The sequence below is a fragment of the Lynx canadensis genome, chromosome C1 (assembly GCF_007474595.2).
Source record: "Lynx canadensis isolate LIC74 chromosome C1, mLynCan4.pri.v2, whole genome shotgun sequence".
In the NCBI taxonomy this organism is placed as follows: domain Eukaryota; kingdom Metazoa; phylum Chordata; class Mammalia; order Carnivora; family Felidae; genus Lynx; species Lynx canadensis.
In genome coordinates this window covers 17,499,613-17,527,405 of record NC_044310.1, presented here as the reverse complement: position 1 = coordinate 17,527,405, position 27,793 = coordinate 17,499,613, and the positions used below count along the sequence as shown (strand labels likewise).

At 49.0% G+C, this 27,793-nt stretch overlaps 1 protein-coding gene across 3 annotated transcripts; it reads left to right on the top strand.

The window, feature by feature from the left end:
* Positions 1 to 524: 524 nt before the first annotated feature.
* CNR2 (cannabinoid receptor 2) lies at positions 525 to 26,465 on the top strand. Of its 3 annotated transcripts, none has more exons than XM_030327008.1 (4): positions 525 to 657; positions 1,137 to 1,249; positions 16,726 to 16,941; positions 24,167 to 26,465. In XM_030327008.1, exon 4 carries the CDS (start codon positions 24,212 to 24,214, stop codon positions 25,292 to 25,294), a length of 1,083 nt encoding a protein of 360 aa, XP_030182868.1. In that variant the 5' UTR covers positions 525 to 657; positions 1,137 to 1,249; positions 16,726 to 16,941; positions 24,167 to 24,211; the 3' UTR covers positions 25,295 to 26,465. The 3 variants fall into 3 exon arrangements, with proteins under 3 accessions (XP_030182868.1, XP_032450108.1, XP_030182870.1); XM_032594217.1 differs by having other exon boundaries at positions 23,619 to 26,465; XM_030327010.1 differs by lacking the exon at positions 16,726 to 16,941.
* Positions 26,466 to 27,793: the final 1,328 nt, after the last annotated feature.

Below are 27,793 nucleotides of genomic sequence, written 5' to 3'. Positions count from 1 at the left end.
ACAGCTGGCAGCCGGGGTCTGCACTCCCATGCAGCAGGGCTTGGCTGGAGCTGAGATGCCAGCCCCCTCTGACTGGGTCATGTGTCTCCACTCCCCCACAGTCCCCGCTACTCTCTCTTGCCCCATACCAGCACCCTTCACCCATTTGTGTTATCTGGCGGGTGCCGATGGGCATTGGATTTCAAAGCTCTGATCTGACAGGCAAGAGGGATTGATTGGAACGGAATGTCCTTTGAGGTGATCTGTGTAAGGCTGGTGCATTATCTCCATTTTGCAGATGAAAAAAAACCTAAGGTTTGGGAAGGTTAAAGCGAATTGCTCAAGGTCATGAACGCGATGTTGGATTAGAACCCAAGTCCCTTGGCTCCAGGGCGTACACCTGTGCCCTACGCTGGCCCGAGTTCCTTGTGAGAAACAGCTCAGCTACAGGGACAAGAATGCTGTGGCAGTGGGGTCCCAGAGGGGAAGTGGTGACAGGGACGGAAGGCCAGGCCTCCCCACACTCACTCATCTGTGAGAAAGAGCGAAAGCAAGTGAAAGCTGTTTGGGGTGGCTGTTCAACAGGGGCTCTGACTGGGACCCAGACCCACCACCTAGACACGACTGCCAGGACTCCTCAGCGCCCAGCAGGATCAGGGAGCTCAGCCACAGATCACCGTGAGTAGCTGTCTGCAGCTGTTTTCTTTGGGGCCTCTTCCTCATTTCGGAAAACTGTGTTCTGTGGGGAGCCGGTGGCCTAGCGGTTAGTTAGCATATAGCTGCCTTCCAGAAAACCTGTGCCTTACTTCACCCCTTCCCTCCAGGGATGTAAGGAGCTGGGAGGGGGAGGACTGCCTGGGGCCGGGAAATTGCTGCCGTATGAGGGGGACTCCTGAGGTTTTTGAGGACCAGTCACAGGAAGGCTCAGGGCTGGTGCCGTCCTCCCCTTTGGACAGGACCACCAAGGTCAGGACAGAAGGAGACACTCACCGACACACAGAGAGCCTTACTGCATGCAGGGCTTGACTTAGTTAACCCTCACATCTGTCTGCAGTCAGGACTGTTATCCCTCCCCGCCCCACAGATGGGGGGAAGTGACTTACCTAATGTCACATTCAGTGAGACACTGGCTTGAACTCAGACTCTCTGCTCCACAGTCACCCTTTCACCACCGGGGTGTCCTGCCTTACAAGGTCAGGCCTAATGAGCAGACAGTGGGCCCAGAAAGAACCCCAACAGATCGGCTGGAAGAGGCCTTAGAGGTCATCTGGTGAGTACAGGGCCCCTCTGCTGGACGGGGTGCTGGGGGGGGGGGGCAAGGCTGAGGCTCAGGGAGCACGGCTTCCCCGTCTGGGGCAGTTCCGCAGCGTTAGAGCCACACTAGACTCAGGAGGCCAGGGGTCCGCTCCATGGAGGTTCCACTTAGCAGGACAGTCGTGTTTACGAGTGTGCCCTGGGCCAGCACCCAGGTGCATCTCAGCGCTGGTAGGTCACCCCACGGCCTCAGGAAAATCGGTCCCCTTCCTTCCCACGCGCTCCCTCTTCTGCGAATGTTGGGCCCGATGCCAGCACTCGTGGGCCTGTGGTGAGGGCGGGCTGGATGACGCTGACGCCAGGCGGGCACCTGGGTCAGCAAATGACTACAGTGGAGAGACTCTGATCTTCATCCATCGGCTCCTGCTATGGAGTAGAGATAAGGACGTCATGGCTGCAGGCTGTTTTTCTCTCGAACGGGTGGCAGGTAGATGCCTTGAGGACGCAAAGGCCAGGACTAGGGCAGAGGAGGGGCCGTGGAGGAATCCGGGGAGTCCCTGGGAGTCAGCACCCTAACGACTCTGGCCCTAGCATTAATTTCTACCAATGAAGCGTGTCCTTTACCTTTGGGAGGGTTAAGACCATGCGGTTAAGGTGGGCAAAATGGGAGCACGGCCCAGCCGAGCAGAGCCCTCCGGAGTATCTCTTCTGTTCCCTCCTCATCTTGGTGCACCTGTTAATCTTACTTACCCTGTGCTCTCAGACGTGCACAGAATGTTCTTTTATTCATTCTTATTAAAGCATGTTCAGTAGGACTCCGAGCTCTCACCCTACTGAGCTGGTCAGCGATGGGGTCTCGGTGTGTAGCGAGTTTCTCTCACCTTCCAGCAACGCACATGGCGTCCTAGGGTCTCGTACAGAGCACAGAACGAGGGAGGCGCCCGGCCTTGGTGCCACCCTGGTTCCTCCTGTGATAGATGCCCATTGTCCAAAGGGGTTTGATTTCCCTGAAGTCCAGCCCTGTCCACTTCCCTGGCGGGCCTGGAGTCCGGATTCTTTGCCAGGATTTGAAACCACTGTGCTTTGGATTCAACTTCAGGGTGAGCCACCCAGTAACTTCCCCCAGAGGCCCCACCATCTCCCCAAGACAGCAGAGCCCAGGATGTCAACACTCAAGGGACCCGTGACCTCTGGTCCCTTCTTAGCCCGGGGCCATCTGTCCTGTGTCCTTGGCTTTGGGTCACAGATGTAGGCTCTTCTCCCCACCCTCCTGGGACACCCACTTAACCGCACCGCACTCAGATTTTCACAAAGGACAGGGAGAAGGGCTGTCTTCAGACAGCTTCTGCTTTCTACCCCAACCCCTGCAAAAAGGCCCTGAGCCAGGAGAAACCAAGGATACTCTTTGAAGGGAGACAGGCGGCCTGTGAGACAAGGCTCGCAGGCAATGGTGACTCGTTCAAGGTTGACCTTGAATTCAAGGCCAAGGAAGAGTGTCAAGTCCTGCTCTCTGGGCTCCAAAGCCTGTGCTATCAATCGCTGAATCCTGTGGAAGACACAAGTCCCCCTCACCAATGAGTCAGATGGCCTTGGGGGAGTCACATCACCTTTCTAACCTACAGTTTCTCCAACTCCAAAAATGAAGCAAAGCCTTACCAATCTGCCGCAAAGGGGAGCCCCTTTCCTTAAGTTAACATTTAGTGAGCGTTCACTACCTGCTGGAACTCTGCCAGCACGGCTGCCTCACCTTGTCCAGTGCTCACGACAGCCTGTGAGGGAGACACAGGCTCTCACCACCCACATCTGAGAGGTGAGAAACTAAAGCTCACCCAGGACTAAGACCTAGCCCAAGGTCACACAGCGGGTGGCACACGGCAAAGCCGGGACTCAAACCTGGGTCTGTCTGAAGCCAGAACCAGCTGCACTGTAGTGAGACCCAAACAGAACAGGTGTGGAGAGTACCTTGCGAGCACTGAGGTGTCATGCAGGCTTGAAGAACCATCAGCCCTCTTCCAGCCGAGCTCGGAAAAGAAAGTTGAAGACCATAATTCCCTCTTCCCTCCATCTCCTGGGGAAAGATAGGGTCCACAGAACATGGGGTGTGTCCTGCCCCACCCCCATACAGGAGAGACCCCCCAAATGCCAAGAAAAGAAAATGGCAGAGAAAGTCAGATCATCAATAGGGTAGATCAGAAGGGGAGGAGCCCCCCAGTGTCATTAAAGCCAAGCTTGGGGGAGGGCGCCTGGGTGGCTCCGTCGGTTAAGCGCCCAACTTCGGCTCAGGTCAGGATCTGGCAGTTGGTGAGTTCGAGCCCCGCGTGGGGCTCTGTGCTGACAGCTCGGAGCCTGGAGCCTGCTTCGGATTCTGTGTCTCTCCATCTCTCGGCCCCCCCCCCCCCCCCCCCCCCCCGCTCATGCTCTGTGTCTCTCTGTCTCTCAATAATAAATAAACATTAAAAAAACATTTTTTTTAAAAGCCAAGCTTGGGGGGCGCCTGGGTGGCGCAGTCGGTTAAGCGTCCGACTTCAGCCAGGTCACGATCTCGCGGTCCGTGAGTTCGAGCCCCGCGTCAGGCTCTGGGCTGATGGCTCAGAGCCTGGAGCCTGCTTCCGATTCTGTGTCTCCCTCTCTCTCTGCCCCTCCCCCGTTCATGCTCTGTCTCTCTCTGTCCCAAAAATAAATAAACGTTGAAAAAAAAAAAAAAAAAATTAAAAGCCAAGCTTGGGAAGGAAGGCTGCTGAGGTCCCATCCAAATCAGAAGAATGTTGGGGAGACCTCCGGACAGAAATGGGTTGGGCTGAGTGTCCTATGGGCTTTGCTGCCTCCCTTCTCCTCCCCCCACCTGCTCCTACCCCTCCAAAGGAGGCCCCCAATCTTCTGCTCGCACAGTGAGTCAGAGGCAGCCCCTCCCACTACAGCTACCACCCCCCCCCTCCGCCCTCCTCTCCCTGGGGGGTTGGGGCCACCCCAAAGTTCCTCCGAGAACCACAGCTGCGTTCACGGTGTTGCCTCTGCTGGACAGTGAATCGTCCTCTGTGGGTCTCTGTGGATCTGCCTGGGTCCTGGGAAATCTGACGGAGCTGAGAGGAGGGGGTGGGAGCCTGCTGAGAACCGGGCGGGGGTGCAGGGTGTCTCACGGACCTTCTCGAAGACTTCACACGAGTCCTATCTTAATAATACCCACTTGGCAGATGAGGTCACCAAGGCCCAGTCAGAGCGGGCAAACGGTAGAGACCAGAGTCAAGCTCAGCTCTGTGTTTCCATTACTTTCCACGAGGTTTTCCCAACAAGGAGGAAGGTATTCCAGAAGGTTCACACACTAGAAGTTCATGGTGCTTGGTTCCATTTTTTTAAAAAATTAGCGAATAATTATTTTTGCTATTTAGAAGATTGTTTTTATTCAGACTGAGAGCTTCTTTTTTTTTTTTTTTTCAACGTTTATTTATTTTTTTGGGGACAGAGAGAGACAGAGCCTGAACGGGGGAGGGGCAGAGAGAGAGGGAGACACAGAATCGGAAACAGGCTCCAGGCTCTGAGCCATCAACCCAGAGCCCGACGCGGGGCTCGAACTCACGGACCGCGAGATCGTGACCTGAGCTGAAGTCGGACGCTTAACCGACTGCGCCACCCAGGCGCCCCCAGACTGAGAGCTTCTTAAAATAAAAAGAATCAAAAGCAGAAGTCAGTGGTGATCAAATGAATGATAACCTAATGAATTCCCACCCAGGATGTTTCTTCTTTGGCGACTAGAGTGGCTTTAGCTGATATGTATGGTTTTACACTGGTCTTATCCTTAATTGTTTATTATTTAGTTTGCACCCTTATTGAACCAATGATCAAAGACAGGATGCAAAAGGAACTCTGATGTCAAAAACACAAGGAAGTAAGAAGGAAAAGAATACCTCCTCTGAAAATTTGCCTCAAGATTCATAAGTTGTGTTTATCTGATCAAGTTACTTACAAAGCATTTCAGGGAAGTTCTTATGCTTCTCCACATTTCAAGATTGTTAAAAAGAGAAAACAGCGTGTTCTTTCTTCTCCTGTGTTGGGCATAAAGGCGATCCACACTTGCCAGGCAAATGCAGAGAGAGGCTTGCAAATAGGGACCTCAGATTATTTTCTCTTGCCTGTGACAAACATGAGATTCTTTTTAAAAAGGTACAAACTAGGGGCACCTGGGTGGCTCAGTGGGTAAGTGTCCAGCTTCTGCTCAGGTCCTGAGCTCATGGTTGTGGGTTCGAGTTCTGCGTCGGGCTCTGTGCTGACAGCTCAGAGCCAAGAGCCTACTTCAGATTCTGTGTCTCCCTCGCTCTCTGCCCCTCACACTCTGTCTCTGTCTCTGTCTCCCTCAAAAATAAACATCAAAAAAGTAATAAAATTAAAAAAAATAACAAAATAAAGCCATGAGGAATTTAAAAAAATGTTTTTAAGTACAAATTGGCTATTTAAGCATTGAATGCAAGAATTCAAACCCTCGTACTTGGGTGGCTCAGTCGTTAAGCATCCAACTTCAGCTCAGGTTATGATCCCCCTGTTCTTGAGTTGAAGCCCCGTGTCGGACCCTGTGCTAACAGCTCAGAGCCTGGAGCTCTGGATTCTGTGTGTGTGTGCTCTCTCTCTGCCCCTGTTTCCCCCCCTCCTCAAAAATAAATAAACATTAGAAAAATTAAAAAAAAAAAAAAAGAATTCAAACCCTCAGGTCATGAAAGTGATTCCCATCCTCTTGTTACATCGCAGCCTATTGTAATGTCCGTTTGGTCCCAATATTAACATTCCCTCAAAATGTGTTCACTAACCAGGCATTTTCTTCTGTTGTGACTGCAAAGCAGAAAGGAGCATACATGCCCCTTGGAAGGTGGGGAGAAGTCAAAGTTATCTTCACACATCATGCGTATAATTTAAAGGGTTTAAAATAAATCTTAGGGAAAATTCTGAAATGATACACGTATTGAAAATAGTACATTTTTAACTTAAAATCGCTTCCTTTTTCACAAGCCATACACAATTACAAAATGGCTCAAATAATTCCTATTGGGGTTTCTAACATCATATATTACTGTGAAACAGCTCCCAAGTGGGAAGAGATTGGAGATTATTCTAGTCTGACGCCCTCACTCTGTTTTATTTTACTCTTTCAGTTTTGGCCATGACCCTTAGATAACCTGGCACACAGACAGACGACCTTAATTGAGGGTAGAGTAAGGTACTGAGCTATGCAACTACTACATGCCCCCTGCCCCATATACTCCTCACAACAGCTCTGAGTACTTTCATTATCCCCATTTTACAGATGAGGACACTGAGGCTCAGGGAGGTGAGGCAATCTGCCCAAGACACAACGGACCTAATAAGAGGCAGAATCAGAACTCACAACCGTGACTTGGGGCGGCCTCTTAAACCTCTGTCTGTAGGGGCGCCTGGGTGGCTCAGTGGGTTAAGTGTCTGACTCTTGATGTCGGCTCAGGTCATGATCTCACGGTTTGTGAGATCGAGGCCCATGTTGGGCTCTGTGCTGACAGCACAGAGCTTGCTTGTAAATTTCTTATTCTCAGTTGATCCTTATCTGTTGACCACCTCTCCTTCCGGAAGCAGGAGATGGAACTCCAGGCCTCCTTGCGAGTTGGTGTACCGAGGCAATCAGTGTGCTGGGTCTGATCCCAAATTCTAGGCCAGAAATGGTGACATGCTTTTTCGTCCTCACTGCCCCAGGGCCCAAAGCAAACAGCGCCACCGGGGCACATTAATTCGCTCTGTAGAAAGCAGTAGGTGGAGTGTGCGTGAGGGTCACCTCCCCAGATGTCTGGCCCATCTCTGGCTTCTCCGCATCTCTCCATGGCCTGACTGCCCACAGCAGGTTTCATTCATTCATCAGCCTGCATCCAGCTGTCCCCGCGGCCCTCTAGCCACTTTGTCACCCCAGATGTTAGGGGCCCAAAGTCTTATGAATCAGCCCCTCTGCTGATGCCAGTTTCCTCGATTATGAAATGGGAATGCTACCAGTCCCCTCGTTGGCTTGTCGTGCAGAATATATGAATTACTGCGCAAAGGGCATAGAATGGTCTGGCACACAGTATACAGTAAGCGCTCATTCAGTGTTACTTTCCATTATTGTCGTGATCACCACTGTGTTCCATGGCTCTGTCGCCCCACCGCTCCCACCTCCGTTTGGAGAACTGGTCTGAATTGCAACCCCCACGGTGCAACTAGAAACAACCAGAATCAAGGTTAGGGCAGGGACCACACCCTTTGGGATCTGGGCAAGCCAGGAAGAAGTAGAAGAACCTGGGGGAAGCTGCAGGTGATTCAGAATATCCACCACTTAATTAGCCCTTGCCTACTCTCTGCTGCATACAGAAGCCACCCCGAAAAGTCCCCATCATCACACCTCTCTGCCCCCTGGTTATAAGGCCTTGTTTGCCCTACAGGGAGCACTTCATGGTCAGAAGGGGTGACCAGCCGCTATACACACACATACACACACACACACACACACACACACTTCCCAATGACCAATGACCAAGCTTCGCCCTCAGGGTCAGGGAGATCCATGCACTGTTATCAGTCATGCAGACTTTAACATGACTGAGTTTCCAAAATTTTCTGTAGCAGGTTTTCTTTGAAAGAGAGGTATAGGCCTTTTTTAAATCCCTGTTACAGAGATAAAGGTAAAAGGCAGGGAATCAGAGTAACGGGCCCTGAATCACAGGGGGGCTCCCTGCTAGGGCAAAACTAAGACACCTGTCATCAGACACCCCATCCTGAGACCCTGAACCCTGGGATCTGGTAAAGCAGGAAACAGGGGACCTTATGCTACTTCCAGAATTTCAAGAAGCGCCCCCGCCCCCTCCTCAGAAAGGACAGAGGTCCTCAGGAGAAAGCTGCAGGGACCCACTGAGCAACTGGGAGGAGAGGTCCCATGATTATGGGCCAAGCCTGGGTTTGAATTGGGCTCTGCCCTTTCGTATGACCTCAGGCAAGTCACTTCGTGTGTGTCTGCAAAAGGGAGCCGATGTTAATAGTACTGTCCTTCCCTGACTATCGTGCAGATTAACTGAGTTCACACGCGAAGCCAAGCTTGGCACACAGGAAGCTGTTAGCATTTAGGTTCGATCCCCGAGACCCCACCCTCTCCTGCACATTTCAGCAGGGCAGGGGAATCTCCTAAAGGCTTGTCCTAAGTGCTCTTGTCGCAGATCCTTTGAGAATCACTTCTGAAACGTCAAGCCCGGCATGTTCTTCCTGCTGATATACATTCCATCAGCCCTTTTTCCCCCCCTATACATTTTTAAAAAATGTTTTTATTTATTTTTGAGAGAAAGAGAGATAGAGTGTGAATGGAGGAGGGGCAGAGAGAGAGGGAGACACAGAATCCGAAGCAGGCTCCAAGCTCTGAGCTGTCAGCACAGAGGGGCTCAAAGAGGAAAGTCCAAAGAGTCCAAAGAGGAAAGGATGAAAAGGAAAGGGAAGAGATTGTCGCCCCGAGTGCGTCCCTCCCGCGGACAGGGTCCGCCACGCGCGTAGCCACCCAAGCCGGAGTTCTGACTCTGCCACCTGCAAGTCGTGTGACCTGGGGCGGATCCATCCAGCTGGGCCCCAGCACCGTCATCTTAAAATAGGGAAAATAAGACAATCCACCCACAAGTGCGGTTCGCAGGATAAAGGAAACAATGCAGGTAAAAAGCCTCTTGGAGAGCCTGCCACAAAGGAAGTAGTAAAGGGTGGTGACAAATTCATTTTCCTCACATACTTTAACCACAATGACCTATGACAATAGGCTGAATGCAGAAGCAGAGATGAGAATCCGGCTGCCAGATGATTAAGAGACTTCCTTTCGCCCAAAACTATTTTCATTAAAACTAGGCTATTTCTGGGGCGCCTGGGTGGCTCCGTCAGTTAAGCGTCCGACTTCGGCTCAGGTCATGAGCTCACGGTCCGTGAGTTCGAGCCCCGGGTCGGCCTCTGTGCTGACAGCTCGGAGCCTGGAGCCTGCTTCGGATTCTGTGTCTCCCTCTCTCTCTGCCCCTCCCCTGTTCATGCTCTGTCTCTCTCTGTCTCAAAAATAAATAAACGTTAAAAAATTAAAAAAAAAAAATAGGCTATTTCTAGGGGCACCTGGGTGGCTCAGTCAGTTGAGCGTCCAACTTTGGCAGAGATCATGACCTCGTAGTTTGTGGGTTCGAGCCCCACATCTGGCTCGCTGCTATCAGCCTGTCAGCGCAGAGCCTGCTTCAGATCCCCTGTCCCCCGCCTCTTAGGTCCCCTCCCCTGCTTATGCTCTCCCCCAAATAAATAAATATTTTTTAAAAATAGGTTATTGCGGGGCGCCTGGGTGGCGCAGTCGGTTGAGCGTCCGACTTCAGCCAGGTCACGATCTCGCGGTCCGGGAGTTCGAGCCCCGCGTCGGGCTCCGGGCTGACGGCTCGGAGCCTGGAGCCTGCTTCCGATGCTGTGTCTCCCTCTCTCTCTCTCTGCGCCTCCCCCGTTCCTGCTCTGTCTCTCTCTCGGTCCCAAAAATAAATAAACGTTGGAAAAAAAAAAAATTAAAAAAAAAAAATAGGTTATTGCTATTAACATGTAATACAGTTTCTCTAAACATATTTTTTAAGTTGCCAGGTTTATTCTCTGATACAGTAAAGAGTGAGAGATGTAACCTACATCAGTGAAAGCCCTCTAGGGTCTGGTGGTTTTTTAAGACAGTGAAGGGGTGCAGAGAGCCCAGAGTTTGAGATCTGCTGCTCCAGGCTCTCCTAAGCTGACTTTCCCATGCCCAGCTCTTCTGCAAGTGAACAACAACCCCCCTGCCCCATGTGGTTAATTGCACAACTTCAACTTGGAAAGAAGGACCCTTTGAGATGTCATCGAAAACCCCTTCCTGGTACAGATGGGCACACTGAGAAGAAGACTGTTTTGCCTGAGGTTACCCGGCCGTCGTTTCCACCCCAAGCTGGAACCAGAAGCCTGTCTCCTTGGCCCAGGGCTCTTGTCCCAATTGCAGGCTGGCAGGTGCTGACTGCTTTACCCCAGCCTGGTTAATAATCCATCAGGCTCCCGGCACATCCTCAGCTTCCGGTTCACTCAATTCCTAACATCCTGAATGGAAACAGGATCTTCTCCCTCTGCTCCCCTAACACTGTCCCACTCTCCATCCTGCCTCTCAACTGCTCTGTTCTCCTAGACCCCCCCCTCCACCAGCCCAAGGGCAAGACAGAAATGACATTGTCACTTGGTGTCAATTAGCAAAGAACTTGGGGAAGTGAGGAGAAAGCTGTAATATGTACACATATTGTGTGTGTGTGTGTATATATATATATATATAGTCTCTACAATATATATATATATATATTATAGATAGATAGATAGATAGATAGAATCTGCCATCCACGGAGGGCTTACTGTGTGCCAGGCACTGTATTAAGCATGATGCTATCTCAATTAATTCTCATGCTTCACCACCACCGGTGAAGTATGCACTATTTGTTATTCCCATTTTATGGATGAGGAAACAGAGGAAAAGAAGTGAATGAAGTGACATTTTTAGTGTTTATTTTTGAGAAAGACAGCGTGAGGGGGGAGGGGCAGAGACTGGGAGTGGGTTGGGGGGGGGACAAAGAATCCGAAGCGAGCTCTGCCTTGACAGCTCAAACCCATGAACCGGGAGATCATGACCTAAGCCAAAGTCGGACGCTGAACCGACTGAGCCACCCGAGCACCCCCAGAAGTGACTTTATCTGAGGGCACAAAGCTAACACTTGGCTGTGCCAGTTCTGGAAGTCGGGTCTGTCTGACTCCAAAGCCCCAAGAGCCTGACTGGCAAATCCTTGGGGGTGAGGAGGTCAGGACTCCATCTGGTTGGCGGGGATAAGACTAAAATCTAGATCAGCTAATGTAAGCAAGCGAGGCATTGCTGAGCGAAATTGGTCCAAAAAGGAAAAAGCCAGAAAGAGAAACGATGCAATTTGCCCCTGGGGCTAAAGGACAAAGATCGCCTATTTGCTGTGGTTAGGGCCCCTCGCCCCCGGGCAAGGTCATGCACTGGGCACTGTCCCTTTACCAACCTGACTTTGTCGGAGCACTGGGGCTCAAGTCCTAGCTTTGCCTGGCACTTGCTGTGAACTTTGGGTAAGTGACTTTTGCCCTCTCTGCACCCATTTGCTCAAGACATGCTACCTGCTTCAGATACGATCGTGAGCCCCCCCCCCCACTGTGCAAACTGTCAAATATGATATGGATGTGGGCACCATTGGTTCATTCTCTGAAAGGGAAGTTGCTGGAACATAAGGTAGTTGAAAAAAGGAAGAAAAGATCTGAAAAGACTCAACCACCCTGTCCTGTGGGAAGATTTCAGATCAGTCAGTTAATTACCAAGAATTAAGGAACAGAAACCAACAGGACGGGACCCTGCGTCTTCAGAGGAATGAACACGTGCCCGGTGCCCCCAGCACGTTTCTTACATCCATCCCTGGACCCCGCTTTCCTCATCTGGAAAATGTGGAAAATAATTACACCAGCCTTGCAGGGTTGTTTTGAGGTTTCAGTGAGATAATGTGTGGAGGGCGCTAGTACCATGCCAAGCCCTCGTCATCATTATCCTTCGATCTTCTTCTCAGATGGCAGCACTGGGGACAGGGAGGCAAAGTGACCTCTCCATAGCACCAACTGGTGCCAGAGCCAGGCTCAAACCCTGAGCATCCGCGGCTTAGCGTGAGACCCTTTTCTTTCCGCCACATCACACACCAACACGCTATAGTCCATTCAGGCCCCCACGCGACTGCTTGTTTTAAATCGTTACTTAATCTGCACATCAAGAATGCAGGTAGTAATAGTTTCCCCAGTCACAGATGAAGAAACTGAGGCTCGGAGAGTTTGAGTAACTCGCCCTCAGGTCACACAGCCCACCAATGGCAGAGCCGGGATTTGAAGCCGGCAATGTTTCATTCCAAAGCTTTGGCCCTTTAACCTTTGCTACCGTGGAAAGAGGCCTCAGACACTGTTTAGCTTAATTCCTGCCAGGAGGGAGGCTGGAGACGGTACAGAAAGACGAGGAAGGAAGGTCCAGGGAGAACAAGTGTCCAGACAGCAGGTAGTGATCCCACAGGCCCCTGGTGGGAGCGATGAACAGCGAGTGGACAGCAGACAGGACGGAAACTTCCAGCCCCACAGGGCAGACTCATGGGGAGTGAGATTTTTTTGCCAACCGTTAGTTGTTTGAGAAAGGCCTTCATGGTGATCCTTTGTGCCAATTCTATAAATTAAAAATCCTTCCCTTAAAGAACTGGAGGAGGTCTATCTTATGAATTAGGGCAGTGGAAATAAAAGCAAAGCATTAGAAACCGCTAAAAGAGAGAAGAAATGAATCAGGAACCAACCTTGAACGAACCAGGACTGCAGGCTTGCATCGTGTTTAGCTCTGAGCTTCCTGGCAGCGGAGGGAAAAGAAAATACAAAGTCTCTCTGAAGAAGCCTGCTTTTTTCCCAATAGGACATTTGTTCGTTCATTCATTCAACGTGTTGATTTTAAAATATTTAAGTGCCTACTTTATGCCAGGCCTTGTGCTCAAGTGCTGGAAATCCCAGGAAAAATGTATGAAAGAAATCAGTTTGAGGCGCCTGGGTGGCTCAGTCAGTTAAGCGTCGGACTCCTGATTTCAGCTCAGGCCATGATCCCAGGGTTGGGGGACCCAGTCCGGCTTCAGGCTCTGCGCGGAGTATGCAGCCTGCTTGGGATTCTTTCTGTCTCTTCCTCTGTCCCTCTCCCCTCTTGCTCGTTCTCTCTCTCCCCCTCAAATAAAAAAAAAATTAATTAAAAAAATAGAAGAAATCGGTCTGCGCAGCCCTTTGTATCCCTTCCCTAGGACAATTTCCATATTTTGCCTCACATCCATAAGCTTCTCCTAGGGCTTATATCACTGGAGAGATTTCTTTTTAATTTTTTTTAATGTTTATTTATTTTTGAGAGAGAGAGAGAGAGAGAGAGCGAGCACAAGCAGGGGAGGGGAAGAGAGAGAGCAAGACACAGAATCCAAAGCAGGCTCCAGGCTCTGAGCTGTCAACACAGAGCCCGATGCAGGGCTCGAACTCACAGATTGTGAGATCATGACCTGAGCCAAAGTCAGACGCTTAACCCACTGAGCCACCCAGGCGTCCACATCACTGGAGAGATTTTTAAGTTCCTTCACTCACAATCTGTCCCACCTCCTCTGGGATGACTACCGTAGTGGTCTATTTACAAGGTCAAAAAGAGCCTGGACAGTTGCCAACCTTTTAGTTCACTTTCTGCCTTAGACCTGCTGTTTGTGGTTCCCATCTCTTTCTAGAAGGCTGGTTCCCTGGATAAAGGGCACTAGGGTGAGGCTCAGGATGAGGGGGAATTGGGGCCGATGGGCACTGTCTGTCATGGCTTGGGAACAGGGGGTGGTGGCTCGGGGCCACCTAATTGTCTTGCTTACCTGGGCTGAGTTCCACCTCCATGAGGGCTGCTGAGCCTAGCTCAGAACCCCTCATTACAAGAACTTCGTTTCATTGTAAAGGGAACTAGAATACAAAGATGTCTTCCCTCCCTGACCCCCAGATTCAACTCTCAAAACTAGAAGCTCACAATCCAGGAAGCAAGAGGAGACAAATATTACTGATACAAATAACAGAAGGTAGATGGTGATCCATACAGCAGGACTCAATGAGTTTCAACCACCGGGAAGGGTTACGGGAAACCAGAGAATGCTTCCTGGAGAAGGTGGCCTTGATACAGGACCTGAAAAAAATAGATAAGATTTGGGTAAAGGACAATAGCCTACAGCCCCAAATCCCAGAGAACTTCCTTGCAACTTGCAGCCAAGGGCTATCAAGCACAGAAGGGAAGTAGGAGAAGAAATGTGGAAGGAAGGCCCCGTGACTCCCTTCCTACAGCTGGACATAGCGCCAAGAGCCCAGACTGCTGGGAAGCAGGCCAAGAAGGTCATGTGGGTCAAACAGGGTTTTAAAAATGTGATGGTTTGGCCTTCATGGTGATAAAGTGTCAGCTAAGAACGAGCAGAGATCTTTCTATTTGCCTCAGCTCTCAGAGGAAGGTCAGACAAGCCTTGAGCACAGAATCCTGTAAGAATTCTAACTCAATTGAGTTCTTTCCTGCCTTTTATTGGACACGTACTGTCAGCCAGGCACAGCACCATGAATTTAGGAAACTTCGGTTACTTAATCGGTACAGCAATGCCATGTGGGTGGTATTTCTCACCGGTTCACAGCTGAATGAAACAGAGGGGAGGTAACTTGCCCAGTGTCACACAGCCCACGAAATGGAGAGCTGGGTTCGAATCCAAGGAGGTCTGGGATTCAACATGGTGAATTTCCAGGAGGAGACCTAAGAAATCACCCACTCTACCCACCTGCTTTAAAGATGCAAAAAGAAAGACCCAGAAAGGAGAAGGGAGTTGCCCAGTGACGATCAGTAGCAGAACAGGGACTAGAACCCAGGCCTCTGCACTCTCAGAGAGAAAAATGACCGCTCTTGACCTCCAATCTCAGCTTTTCACTTGCAGGTGTAGTAGCCACGTTCAAAGGGTTACGATCCTCCTCGTCCCTGGTGCCCTCAGGCTTTAACGTGGGGGCAGCTGTTACCATGGCGCTCATTCTTTCACTTCACACTTTCAGTTCAGGTAGGAAAACCCCCCAGGGGCACCCACCCACCACCACCGCCCCCCCACATCCCCCTGCCTGAAGGTTCCCTTCCCAGACACTCAGCATGAGGGCTCTAGGACTGCATGCCCTGCCAACCCACCACAGCACGGACATGCTGTCTGAGAAGAGTGTCAGGCAGTTTGAGGACTTTGACATGTTTCTTAGGTGGGGATAGCACTTGCCTGGTTCTTTTTTTTTTTTTTTAGAGAGAGAGAGCGAGGTGGGGAGAGGGGCAGAGGGAGAGAGGGAGAGGGAGAATCTCAAGCAGTCTCCACGCTCAGCACAGAGCCCTATGCAGGGCTCGATCCCATGACCCTGGAATCCTGACCTGAGCCAAAATCGAGAGTCAGAGGCTCAACCAACTGAGCCACCCAGGCGTCCCTGGTTGGTTCTCTTTTTAAAAAAAAAATTTTTTAACATTTATTCATTTTTGAGAGACAGAGTATGAGCGGGGAAGGGGCAGAGAGAGGGAGACACAGAATCCGAAGCAGGCTCCAGGCTCCGAGCTGTCGGCACAGAGCCCGACGCGGGGCTCGAACTCACGAACCGCGAGATCATGTCCTGAGCCAAAGCAGGCCACTTAACCAACTGAGCCACCCAGGAGCCCCAAGGTTGGTTCTCTTTTCATCTTGCATTTGTACAGAGTCGGCCACAAAATGGTTTTGTATGACTTGGTGCTTCTTACTATTGGGAACTTCATTGACACAGTGATAAAATATATATATATATATATATATATATATATATATATATATAGGGGTGCCTGGGTGGCTCAGTCAGTTGAGCGTCCGACTTCGGCTCAGGTCATGATCTCACAGTTCGTGGGTTCGAGCCCCGCGTCGGGCTCTCTGCTGACAGCTCGGAGCCTGGAGCCTGCTTCGGATTCTGTGTCTCCCTCTCTCTCTGCCCCTCCCCTGCTCCTGCTGTCTCTCTCTAGTCTCAAAAATAAATAAATGCAAAAAAAAAATTTTTTTTTTTAATTTTTTTTTTCAACGTTTATTTATTTTTGGGACAGAGAGAGACAGAGCATGAACGGGGGAGGGGCAGAGAGAGAGGGAGACACAGAATCGGAAACAGGCTCCAGGCTCTGAGCCATCAGCCCAGAGCCCGACGCGGGGCTCGAACTCACGGACCGCGAGATCGTGACCTGGCTGAAGTCGGACGCTTAACCGACTGCGCCACCCAGGCGCCCCGCAAAAAAAAAAAAATTTTTTAAATGTGAACGCTTTCCCCTAAAAAATGTACAGACATAAAGTCTCACACACACTTTGAAAAGATGGCTACCCCCATCACAGCTCACTGGCTTCAGAAGCCGTGTTGGAGGTCATCAACCAATTGGTTTTTCCAAGGAGAATGGGACAGGTATTGTCACTGCCGTTTCATAAATGAGAAAAGGGGATGGGGGGCGCCTGGGAGACTCAGTCGGTGGAGCGGCCGACTCTTGATGACAGCTCAGGTCATGGTCTCACGGGCTCGTGGGCTCGAGCTCTGCACTGACATCGCAGAGCCTGCTTGGGATTCTCTCTCTTCCTCTCTCTCTCTGCCCCTTCCCCTGCCCTCTGTCTTGCTCGCTCTCTCTCAAAATAAATAAGTAAACATTCAAGAAAATAAGTAACTGAGAAAAGGGGCTCAGAAAGTCGAAGGGACTTGCCCGGAGTCACATGATGAGACAAGGCAGAGGTGGAACGGTTCCACCTCTGTCGCGCAGCCCACGCTGGGTCCCTCCCCGTGCCGGGCATTCAGACCAGTCCTCGCCCTGGAGGCAGGCCCGTCCGGGAGCCAGATGCTCTGACTCCAGAAGGTATTTCTATCCGCCCACAGGGAAACCAGACAGGGAGCTGGGTTTCCTGTTGCTTTGTGCATCCTGTTGCCGTCGGATGTTGTCTTGTCAGGCCCTCCCTCCAAGGGCCTGCATTTCCTGACCTTGCCGAATTTGGACACCACCACAGGTCAGTGGCCACGCCAGACCTGGGTGCAGCACAGAATGCCGGCAGCCACCTCTCTGGCATCCCTCTTCTAGGCTGGACGCTGCGTGGGGTAAGCCGTGCTCTGGTGGGAAGGGGACCGTTTTCCCAGGGAAATTCAGGGAGAGGGGAGTTTGGCTGGGGCCGCAGGGTGCAGGGAGGAAGCTTCCAGAAGTGACAGGGTGGGGACGTGGGAACCGAGAAAGGTTTGCACTGTCTGTCACTCATTCATGACCAGGGCTGAGAACTCGGCCAGCACCATTTCCTGTCTCAGCTCAGATGTGACTTTAGCGACATTCAGCAAACTGTACGTCTCAGGGAAACACTTCTGTCGGTAGGGTCACCTCTGTGCCTACAGAACAAGAGTCTTGTCTTGTGATTTGGGGGGATGTGAAGTCTAGTTTCAGGTCTGCTGCTCTTTTGCTGGGCGACCTCAGGGATTGTATCCCCACCCTTGGACTGTTTTCTTAACAGTAAAATGATGGACCTGGATTAGACGAGAGGTTTCCGACGTTCCTCGGGTTGCCTTGAAGAGAGGCTACCAGTGACGTGAGCTCAGATTTTACCCGACTTACGAATAGGGGTTCCATCAATTGTAAAAATTATTCTGCTGTCTTAAAATTTTTGAAGCCCTGGCGGCGCCTGGGTGGCTCAGTCAGATGAGCGTCTGACTTCGGCTCGGGTCATGATCTCAGAGTTCACGAGTTCAAGTCCCGTGTCCGGCTCTGTGCCGACAGCTCAGAGCCCGAAACTGTTTCGGATTCTGTGTCTCCCTCTCTCTCTGCTTTCTTCATCTCGCGCTCTCTCTCTCTCTCAAAAATAAATAAAAATTTAAAAAAAATTTTTTAACCTGGATTATAATAAGGGTTAACATTTATCAAGCTCTTGTGATGTGCCAAGCATGTTATTATTTTTTTTAAGTTTATTTATTTATTTTGGAGAGAGAGAGACGTGGGAAGGGCAGAGAGAGAGGGAGAGAGAGAGAATCCCAAGCAGGCTCTGCACCATCGGCACAGAGCCCGATGCAGGGCTCGAACTCATGAACTGTGAGATCATGCCCTGAGCGGAAACCAAGAGTCCGACGCTCAACTGACTGAGTCACCCAGGCGCCCCCTGGCATGTTATTCTTAAGAACCGCATGGAGTAGGTGAGTTATCCCCATTGGAAGATGCTCATCAGCAGCAGCAGCAGCAGCACTTTCAGATAGTATATTAAGGTACTTAAAGCCTCACAAAACCCATTTTACAGATGAGAAATGGGAAGACTGAGGCATTCGGTATCTTCAACAAGGCCACCCTGCTGGAATTTTAACCTACAGGATGTGCTCCCCTCCCCCTCACATTCTTACTTGGAGTCCACTCCACTTGAGGCAAATGGGGTTCATTCATTAGGGAGTTTTTGAGCACCTACCGTGTAGATGGCAGGCGTTGTGCAAGGCACTAAAAGACCCAGAAATAACGAAAGCCCAGTCCCTGACCTTGCCAAGCTGTGGGACCTCCGCCAAGTGGTTTAACATCTCTGAGCCCACTTTATCTATGCGAGAACAATAACCATACTCTTTATATTGTCAAGTTGTATGAAGTAGATGGTGGCAAATTACTTTGTAGAATTTCAGTCCCGTACAAATGTTGGTTAGTGCGGTTATTCCTCCGGTGGGAGAAAAGCCTCGTGCAGAACTGGTTACAACATAAGCAGAGTAAGACTGGGAGCTTCCAGAGTGATGGGGGATCGAGGAAGCCTTCCCTGGGCGAAAGATGAGTCCAGAAGGAAGGAAAAGAAGGAAGGTGAGCCAGAAAAAGGAACCCTGGGGCGAAGGTGTGGGCAGAGGTGCAAGAAAGCAGAGCTATCTGGGAACCAGTGGGGCATCTGGTGGAGCAGCCGTGGCTGCTGGGCGCTGTGCCCTGCCCTGCCTGGCCGTCCACATGCAGCACAGCATGCTGGCGTGGGCCAGCGCCATCCCGCGACGGCTTCATGTGAGCCACATGTCATTTAAAAAATAAGTAAGGAGGCGCCTGGATGGCTCAGTGGGTGGAGCGTCCAACTTTGGCTCATGATCTCACAGCTCGTGGGTTCGAGCCCCGCGTCGGGCTCTGTGCTGACAGCTCGGAGCCTGGAGCCCGCTTCGGATCCTGTGTCTCCCCCTCTCTCTGCCCCTCCCCTGCTTGCTCTCTCCCCCTCTCTCTCTGTCTCTCTCAAAAACAAACATTAACATTTTTTTTAAATAAGTAACTAAATAGAAACAGGAGAGTTAAGTAAACATCCTTGTTGCTGTCTCCTCGGTCACACGTGTCGGTGTCCCTCAGGAGCACATTCCCGGGAGAGAAACTGGTGCATTCAAGGGCAGGGGCACATCAGCTTTGCCAGATTTTGCCAAACTGCTCTCCACAGTGGTTGTGCCAACTTACACCCCCGTCGCAGTGCTGAAAATTCTTGTTGGTCTGCGCCTTCTCCAATGCTCAGTATCATCAGGTTTAATGTTTTTTTAAGTTTATTTATTTATTTTGAGAGAGAGAGAGAGCGATAGACAGAGAGAGCATGCAAGTGGGGGAAGGGCAGAGAGAGAAAGAGAGAGAGAGAGAGAGAGAGAATCCCAAGCTGGCTCCGCTGTCAGTGCAGAGCAAGTTTCAGGGCTCGATCTCACGAACTGGGGTCGTGACCTGAGCCACCCAGGCGCCCCTCTCAGGTTTAAGTTTTTACCAACCTGATTGGAGCGAAACTTACATTTCTGTGGACGTTATCGAGGTTAAACATCTTTTCAAAGGATCATTGACCAAAAACAATAGCAATAATATCAACAACAAAGGATCATTGACCATTTCTCTTTCACACCATTATTTTTCTCTCCTTTTTTCTTCAGAAATCTTTCCTGAAGGGGCACCTGGGTGGCTCAGGCAAGGTTAAGTGTCTGACTTCGGCTCAGGTCACGATCGCACGGTTCGTGAGTTTGCGCCCCATACAAGGCTCTGTGCTGTCACTTGGGATCTTCCTCCCCCTTCTTTCTCTGCCCCTTCCCCACTTGTGCTCTCTCTCTCTCAAAAATAAAAAAAAAATAAATAAACATTAAAAAAAAAATCTTTCCTGAGGGTTGCCTATTTTATCACCTTTTCAAAAAACTAGCCTCAGTCTTTTCCAGTCTCCATTAGTTTCCTATGTAATTAATTTCTTCTCTTCTGATTTCTGTCTTCTGCCTTCTTTGTATTTATGCTGTTGTCCCTTTTCTAATTTTGTGATGGTTAGCACATGTTTTTCCCTTTTCCACTATGAGCATGTGGGGCTATAGATTTCCTTTTCGGTGCTGCTCAGATGCATCCCACGAATTTTAATGTTACAATTCTAAGTATTTTCGGACTCCCTTTATGATTTCTTGACCCAAGAATTATTCAGAAGTGGTTTTTTTTTATAATTTTTTTTAATGTTTATTTATTTTTGAGACAGAGAGAGACAGAGCACGAACGGGGGAGGGTCAGAGAGAGAGAGAGGGAGACACAGAATCTGAAACAGGCTCCAGGCTCTGAGCTGTCGGCACAGAGCCTGACGCGGGGCTTGAACTCACGAACCGCGAGATCATGACCTGAGCCGAAGTCCGACGCTCAACCGACTGAGCCACCCAGGCGCCCCTTCAGAAGTGTTTTTGAAGCTTCGTACTATGAAGTTTGTTAGTTATATTTTTTTAAGTTCTTAATAAATTGCACTATGGTCAGAGAACATGGTTTGTATGTTACAGATTATTTTAAATTTGTTAAAATTTACTTTTCACCTAAGACTTATCCAGTTTTGGTAAATTGCTTGAAAACAGTGTGTATTCTCTAATTCTTGGGTGCTGAGTTCCATATATGACTATTTTTTTAATTTTATTTTTAAGTAATCTCTACACCCAACGTGGGGCTTGAACTCACAACCCTGAGATCAAGAGTCGCATGTACTACCAACTGAGACAGCCAGGTGCCCATCCATATTAACTATTGGATCAAGGTTGTTCATTGAATGTTCAAATATTGTGCATTCTATTAATTAGTATGTTGTCAACTTAATCTATCAATTTCTGAGAAAGGAATGCTAAAGTCAGTCATTATTCAATTTCACTTCACTTCAAGTCCACAATATTTATTGAGTTCCTATTATGTACCAGATACTATTCTAAGACCTTATATGAGTGAACAAAATAGCTCCTTGACCTCATGGAGCTTAAATTCTAGTGGAACAACAGACAATAAACAATAAAACATAATACATAGATAAGTTATGTAGGGTAAAGTGTCTGTTAGAAAGTGATAAGTGATATGGGAAAAAATAAAACATAGAGCAGAGGGAGGGGGACCAGAAGAGCAGGAGGTTGGTGTGAGTTACAGTATTAAATAGAGTGGTAAGAAAGATGTCACTGAAAAGGTAAAACTCGAGCCAAGACTTGAAGAAGGTGAGCGACTAAGTCAAGCATATATCTAGGGAAAGTGTGCCCAGATAGAGGGAACAGCCAGTGCAAACGTCCTGTGGCAGGAGGTTAGACACCTCAGGCATCCAGTGTGGCTAAAGCTGGTTGACCAAGGAAAGCATGATATTAGAGATAATAGGGCCAGAACACATAAAGCCCTTTAGGCCATTGTAAGTACCTTGGCTTTTACACCAAATGGAATGGGTCCTATACAAAGTTTCAGACAATGAGTAGCACCCTCTGACATATTTTAAAAGGATCACTCCAGAAGCCCAGTTAGTAAACTATCAAAGTCAACCAGGTAGGAGATGATGCTTGATTTTTAAAATCCTGAAGTAGATCAATGCCTTTACTCACTTCCTAAATAAAGCTCCCACTCTTTCTCTTTCTTGGCTTGTGTTACTGTCATTCACAATTTTGCTTCCATTTTTTTCTTTATGCCCTCCAAACTGATCATCAGCATTCTTATTAGTGTTGTATACAAACTGTTGTTTTTTTTTGTTTTTGTTTTTGTTTTTGTTTTTTTCAACGTTTATTTATTTTTGGGGACAGAGAGAGACAGAGCATGAACGGGGGAGGGGCAGAGAGAGAGGGAGACACAGAACCGGAAACAGGCTCCAGGCTCTGAGCCATCAGCCCAGAGCCCGACGCGGGGCTCGAACTCACGGACCGCAAGATCGTGACCTGGCTGAAGTCGGACGCTTAACCGACTGCGCCACCCAGGCGCCCCTAAACTGTTGTTTTTATTTACACATACATTTAGCAATTTATTTGTTCACAGTTCCTTCTTGCCTTCCTATTCTTTCCTCTATGAAAAATTTCTTTCTGGTGATGGCACATCGTTTAAATGTTCTTTCAGTAAAGGTCTGTTACTAGATACGTCTACTTCTATTTATTTTGAGTTGTAGTTTAGTTACCTCCCTCCCACCTCTTTCTTCTGGCATCTATTGTTGCTTTTGGAAAATCAGCTTTTAAATTTAATTATGATTCATTTGCAGGTAGTGTGTCCTTTCCCTCTGATTGCTTTTAATTTTTTCTCTGTCTTTGGTGTTCGGAAGTTTAATTATGATATATGTGAACGTCGAATTAGTTTGTTTTTAAAATTATGCTGGGGGCGCGCAGGGGAACCTGGGTGGCTCAGTCAGTTAAGCATCCAATTTCGGCTCAGGTGATGACCTCATGGTTTGTGAGTTTGAGCCTAGGGCTCAGTGCTGACAGTGCAGAGCCTGCCTGGGGTTCTCTCTCTCCCTCTCTCTGCCCCTCTCCCACCTGCATGCACGCGCAAAGTCTCTCTCTCTCTCTCAACATAAATAAACAAACGTTAAAAAAATACTTATAGGGGCGCCTGGGTGGCGCAGTCGGTTAAGCGTCCGACTTCAGCCCGGTCACGATCTCGCGGTCCGGGAGTTCGAGCCCCGCGTCAGGCTCTGGGCTGATGGCTCGGAGCCTGGAGCCTGTTTCCGATTCTGTGTCTCCCTCTGTCTCTGCCCCTCCCCCGTTCACGCTCTGTCTCTCTCTGTCCGAAAAATAAATAAACGTTGAAAAAAAAAATTAAAAAAAAAATACTTATAAAATAAAATAAATAAAATAAAATTCTGCTCAGAGTTCACTGTGATTTCTGAATCTGAGGAGAATTCTGGACGATTCTCCACCATCCGCCTCCCTCTTTGGCCTCCCCAATGCCTACCCTCAATTCTATTTTTCCCTTCTGAAACTCCAATTAGATATATTGTAGGACTTTTCATTCAATCCTTCATGCCTCTTAACCTCTCTTTTATCTGTCCCATCTCTTTGTCTCTTTGTGCTACGTTTCAAGAAATCTCTTCAGCTCTACCTTCGGGGTTCAGTGCTTTCCAACGAATCTGTTCTGTTTTTTAACCTGCCTTTAAGAGTTTCTTTTTTCAAAGACTTTATTTTTCAGTTCCAGAAATTCTACTTGATTCGTTTTTAAATCTGCCTAGACAGTCTCCCATTATGTACTCATGTTTTTGAGCCCTTATTGTTTAATTATATTAAACATATTCCCAAGAATGACACAAAGTCCTGGGAAGTCTCATTCCACTGTCTGACATTTCTGTTAACTCTTGTCCATAGATTCTTAAGTATTTTGTAATTTTGTATTGTGAGCTCAAATACCATGGGCTTCTCCATGTGGGAATCTTGGATTACCTGGCTAGAAAGTGTATCTCTCTAGAGAAATTTCCAGTCTGCTTTCTAATAATATCTAATGATGTCCCCTATAATATTTGGGAGCCCTGGTTCGGTTTTCCTCAATATTTAGAATACTTATACTAAAAAATGACTCATTATCTGACCTTCAGGTTTATCTGGATTCCTATATTTTATCTGGCAACCCTACTGGCGTGAGGCCAAAGACTCACCTTTGTTGTTAAAACTTCAGCATCTTACTTACCGAAACCGGCAAACAAAACAAAACCGAACAAAACGCCGGTGGAAAAAAATCCCCTCCCGCCTTATCACTCTGGATTCCATTTTTTTCTTGGTTTTGATTTCCTCTCAGTTTTTGACGCTTGGAGATTTCTTTTACTTTCAAAGGGAAGTCTCAGGATTGGTCTTTTTGAAAACAAAAGACCCAAAACCTTGCAGGCCCCTTCTGCTCCTTGAATTCCCACATATCTCTCCTAAAGCAAAGCAACCAGTACAGACCTAGTGACCCAGTGGGATGGAGCCAGGGCAAAATACAGGGGAACAAAACACAAATTTTTTTCAAAAGTTGAAAGGTCTAAATCGCTATGGCAACGCAAGACCCATCCACACAGGTAAAGGGTGTGGCTAGAGCCGGTGATTGTGTGAAGTCGTTATTGTGCTAATTGAAAAAGACTCATTTCTTCCCCTCATTGTACTACAGCAAAGGCTTCTTGGCAAGCCCGGCAGGAGCCAAGGGACCCACCTCATGGAGAGACGCTGGGTGATGGAGGCGGCCAATGGCTGCAAGGATGGCTTGGATTTCAACCCCATGAAAGAGTACATGGTCCTGAACGCTTCCCAGAGGATCGCTATTGCGGTGCTGTGCACCTCCCTGGCCCTGCTAAGCGCCCTGGAGAACCTGGCCGTGCTCTACCTGATCCTGTCCTCCCACCGGCTCCGCAGGAAGCCTTCGTATCTGTTCATTAGCAGCTTGGCTGTGGCTGACTTCCTGGCCAGCGTGATCTTTGCTTGCAACTTTGTCAATTTCCACGTCTTCCACGGCGTGGACTCTCAGGCTGTCTTCCTGCTGAAGATTGGCAGCGTGACGATTACCTTCACAGCCTCTGTAGGCAGCCTACTGCTGACCGCCATTGACCGCTACCTCTGTCTGTGCTACCCACCCACATACAAAGCCCTACTCACCCGTGGGAGGGCGCTGGCAACCCTGGGCATCATGTGGGTCCTCTCAGCATTGGTCTCCTACCTGCCCCTTATGGGATGGACCTGCTGTCCCAGTCCCTGCTCTGAGCTTTTCCCCCTGATTCCCAATAACTATCTGCTGGGCTGGCTCCTGTTCATTGCCTTCCTCTTCTTTGGCATCATCTACACTTACGGGCACGTCCTCTGGAAGGCCCATCAGCATGTAGCCAGCTTGGCTGAACACCAGGACAGGCAGGTGCCAGGAATGGCACGGATGAGGCTGGATGTGAGGTTGGCCAAGACCCTGGGGGTGGTGCTGGCCGTGCTTTTCATCTGCTGGTTCCCGGTGCTGGCCCTCATGGTCTACAGCCTGACCGCCACCCTAAGCGACCAGGTCAAGAAGGTCTTCGCCTTCTGCTCTTTGCTCTGCCTTGTCAACTCCATGGTCAACCCCATTATCTATGCCCTGAGGAGTGGGGAGATCCGCTCCTCTGCCCACCGCTGCCTGGCCCACTGGAGGAAGCATCTGAGGAGACGTGGGCTTGAAGGAAGCAAAGAAGTCCCGAGGTCCTCAGTTACTGAGACAGAGGCTGATGTGAAAATCACCCCGTGGCCGGATTCCAGAGGACTATACTGCTCTGATCGCTGATGAGGCCTCTCACAGTTCAACAAGCTGAGCCAATCATTTCACTCCCTGGAGGAGAGAGAGCGACCTTGACCCTATTGTCTTACTTGAGCCAGCCCCAGGGGCCTGGACACTTACCCCTTTTCACTGATGACTGATGGCACCCACCCTTGGCAGGTAGCCTGGCCACGCCTATTTGCACACAGACTGTTGGAGAGCTAGGCCCTGTGAGGAGTGGCAACGTGGGCAAGAGGCCTGGGCAGGCTCAGTGCTCGTCAGGTTAGGAGAACCTCCCCAACAAGATGGCTTAGTGCTTGCGTCCTCCAGAGACCACAGAGACCGCAGCCAGATGGAGCCTTCAGGCTCAGCAACAAGGGACTTGGAGGACATTTGGGAAGAAGAATGGATTCTTTTCCTGGGATCTCAAAGTATCGGATGGGATGGCTGGCCAACCCTGTCCTTGCTTAATTGTCAGGGCCTCCTTGGCTCTAAGGCTATGAAAGACCCCACTTTCTGGTCATCCTTTCCTACTGAGGACGAAAAACTTTGATATGATGAGGCTCAAGGGGGTTGATCCACCTCTTTCGTAGGTAATTGACAAGCCTCCAGCTCAGGGAATCTTGCCTTTAGTGCAATGGCCCCACTTGACATCCTGAGAATCTCCACTCACAGCCACTGTGACCTAGGTCCCGGGGATACAGGGGAGGCTGGCACTGTGCAAGACACAGAATTTTCAGAGCATTTTATTGATCCTGTGAAGTCCTATTTGATGGTTTGGTTCCCCTGGAAGCAAGCAGTGCCCCAATCTAATACAGCTCCAAGAAAAAGAAAGACATTCACTAGGATTTCATAAACTCCCAAATTGTTCTCCGCTGTCCCTCAATTCAGCCCCTTTGTCTCTTCCACACCCCTACAGCAAAAAATAAACAGGGCAAGTGAGAGGAGGGGGAAATTCCCTTCCTATGTGCCAGGCATGGGACTGACATCCCACAGTCTGTTATCGCCAGCAAGAACACAGCCCCATGCTTCCAAACATTCCAGGACACCCATATTTTACAAATCAGGAAAGCTGCGTTCCTACCAAAGAAGCTTAAAACAGGCAAGAGAAATTGTTGTTGGTAGGGAAGATTACAGAGACATTCTAATGCAGTTATGTGGGACCACAGACAGAGTAAAAGGAAAGATATTGTTTAAACATGTCTTCATTTAATGTTTACAAGGCAAGGTGTCCACTATTCATTCATTCATTCATTCATTCATGCACCCATCTCACAAATACGTGCCAGGCTTCGTGCTAGGTCCTGTGTGCAGCCATAAATGAGACTCTGCCCCCACCTAAAAGGACTTACATTTTACACTCTGGTGGGAAAGACAGCCACTAACGAAGATAATTACTGGTGGTACAATGAAGGAACTCATTAGTCAAGGGAAAGGGACTAACTGAGACGACTTTAGGTTGGTCATAAATGTCAGCTGGTTTTTATTGAGGCTTTACTATGTGCCACACACCAAGATGAGTGCTTTCAAATGAGGTATTTCATTTAGTCCTCATAATAACCTGACCACAAGGGTCTGAAGATCCTTGTTTTATGGATAAGGAACTATCGAAGAGGCAAAATCACTTGCCTGAGGTCACATTGCCGATATGTACCCCAAACTGGGGTTTCCAACCCTTTCCCACTAACCTTTTGGCTTAGTTCAGCCAAATTCTGTCAATGAGGAATAATACTCGATTTCTGTAACATCAGATTGTTGCTCTCTTAACTCACCATTATTTCTCACTGCACTTCATTGTATGTCCTGTGTTAATTTCCTGTAACAATTTTCCACAAACTGAGTGGCTTAAAACAACAGAAATTCATTATTTCACAGTTCCGGAAGCTACAGTCCAAAATCAAGGCATCAGCAGGGCCATGTTCCTTCCAGAGGTTCAAGGACAGTATCCTTCCTGGCTTCTTCCCACTTCTGGGAGTTCCTGATGTTCTTTGGCTTGTGGCAACAGAACTCCAGTCTCTGCCTCCGTCTTCATATGGCCCTCCCCTCCCCACCTCTCCCGGCATCTTCTTTTAAGGACACCAATCATTGAATTAAAGGCACATCCTAATCCAGTATGACTTCATCATAATTTAACAAATGACATCTACAAAGGCTATTTTCAAATAAGGAAACATTCACTGGTTCCGAGTGTACATGAAGTTTGGGGGTGACCATTATTCATTTCAGTACAACCCCCAAAGACAAATCCTACCCCTCTGTTACAGCCCAGATCATGGACTGTGTTAAATGGCAGTCACTGGCTAGTGTCCCCCCATGAGATGAGCTACACGTTCACCTCCTGGTCCCCAGTGCTCCCTGACAACCCAGCATAGAGTCTTAAGAGGGCTGGTCAATACTTGTGGAACTAAACTGCTCCTGAAAACCATTTTGGAAAATCAAACTTTCTTTTAACCCAGATGCCTATCTTTTTGTAAGGCAAAGACATGGAATGATTTTTTTTTAATTTTTAAAAAATGTTTATTTATT

Bases quoted from the DNA above. Each gene is read 5' to 3' on its own strand.
- CNR2 (XM_030327010.1), top strand. From the start codon at position 24,212: ATGGAGAGACGCTGGGTGATGGAGGCGGCCAATGGCTGCAAGGATGGC.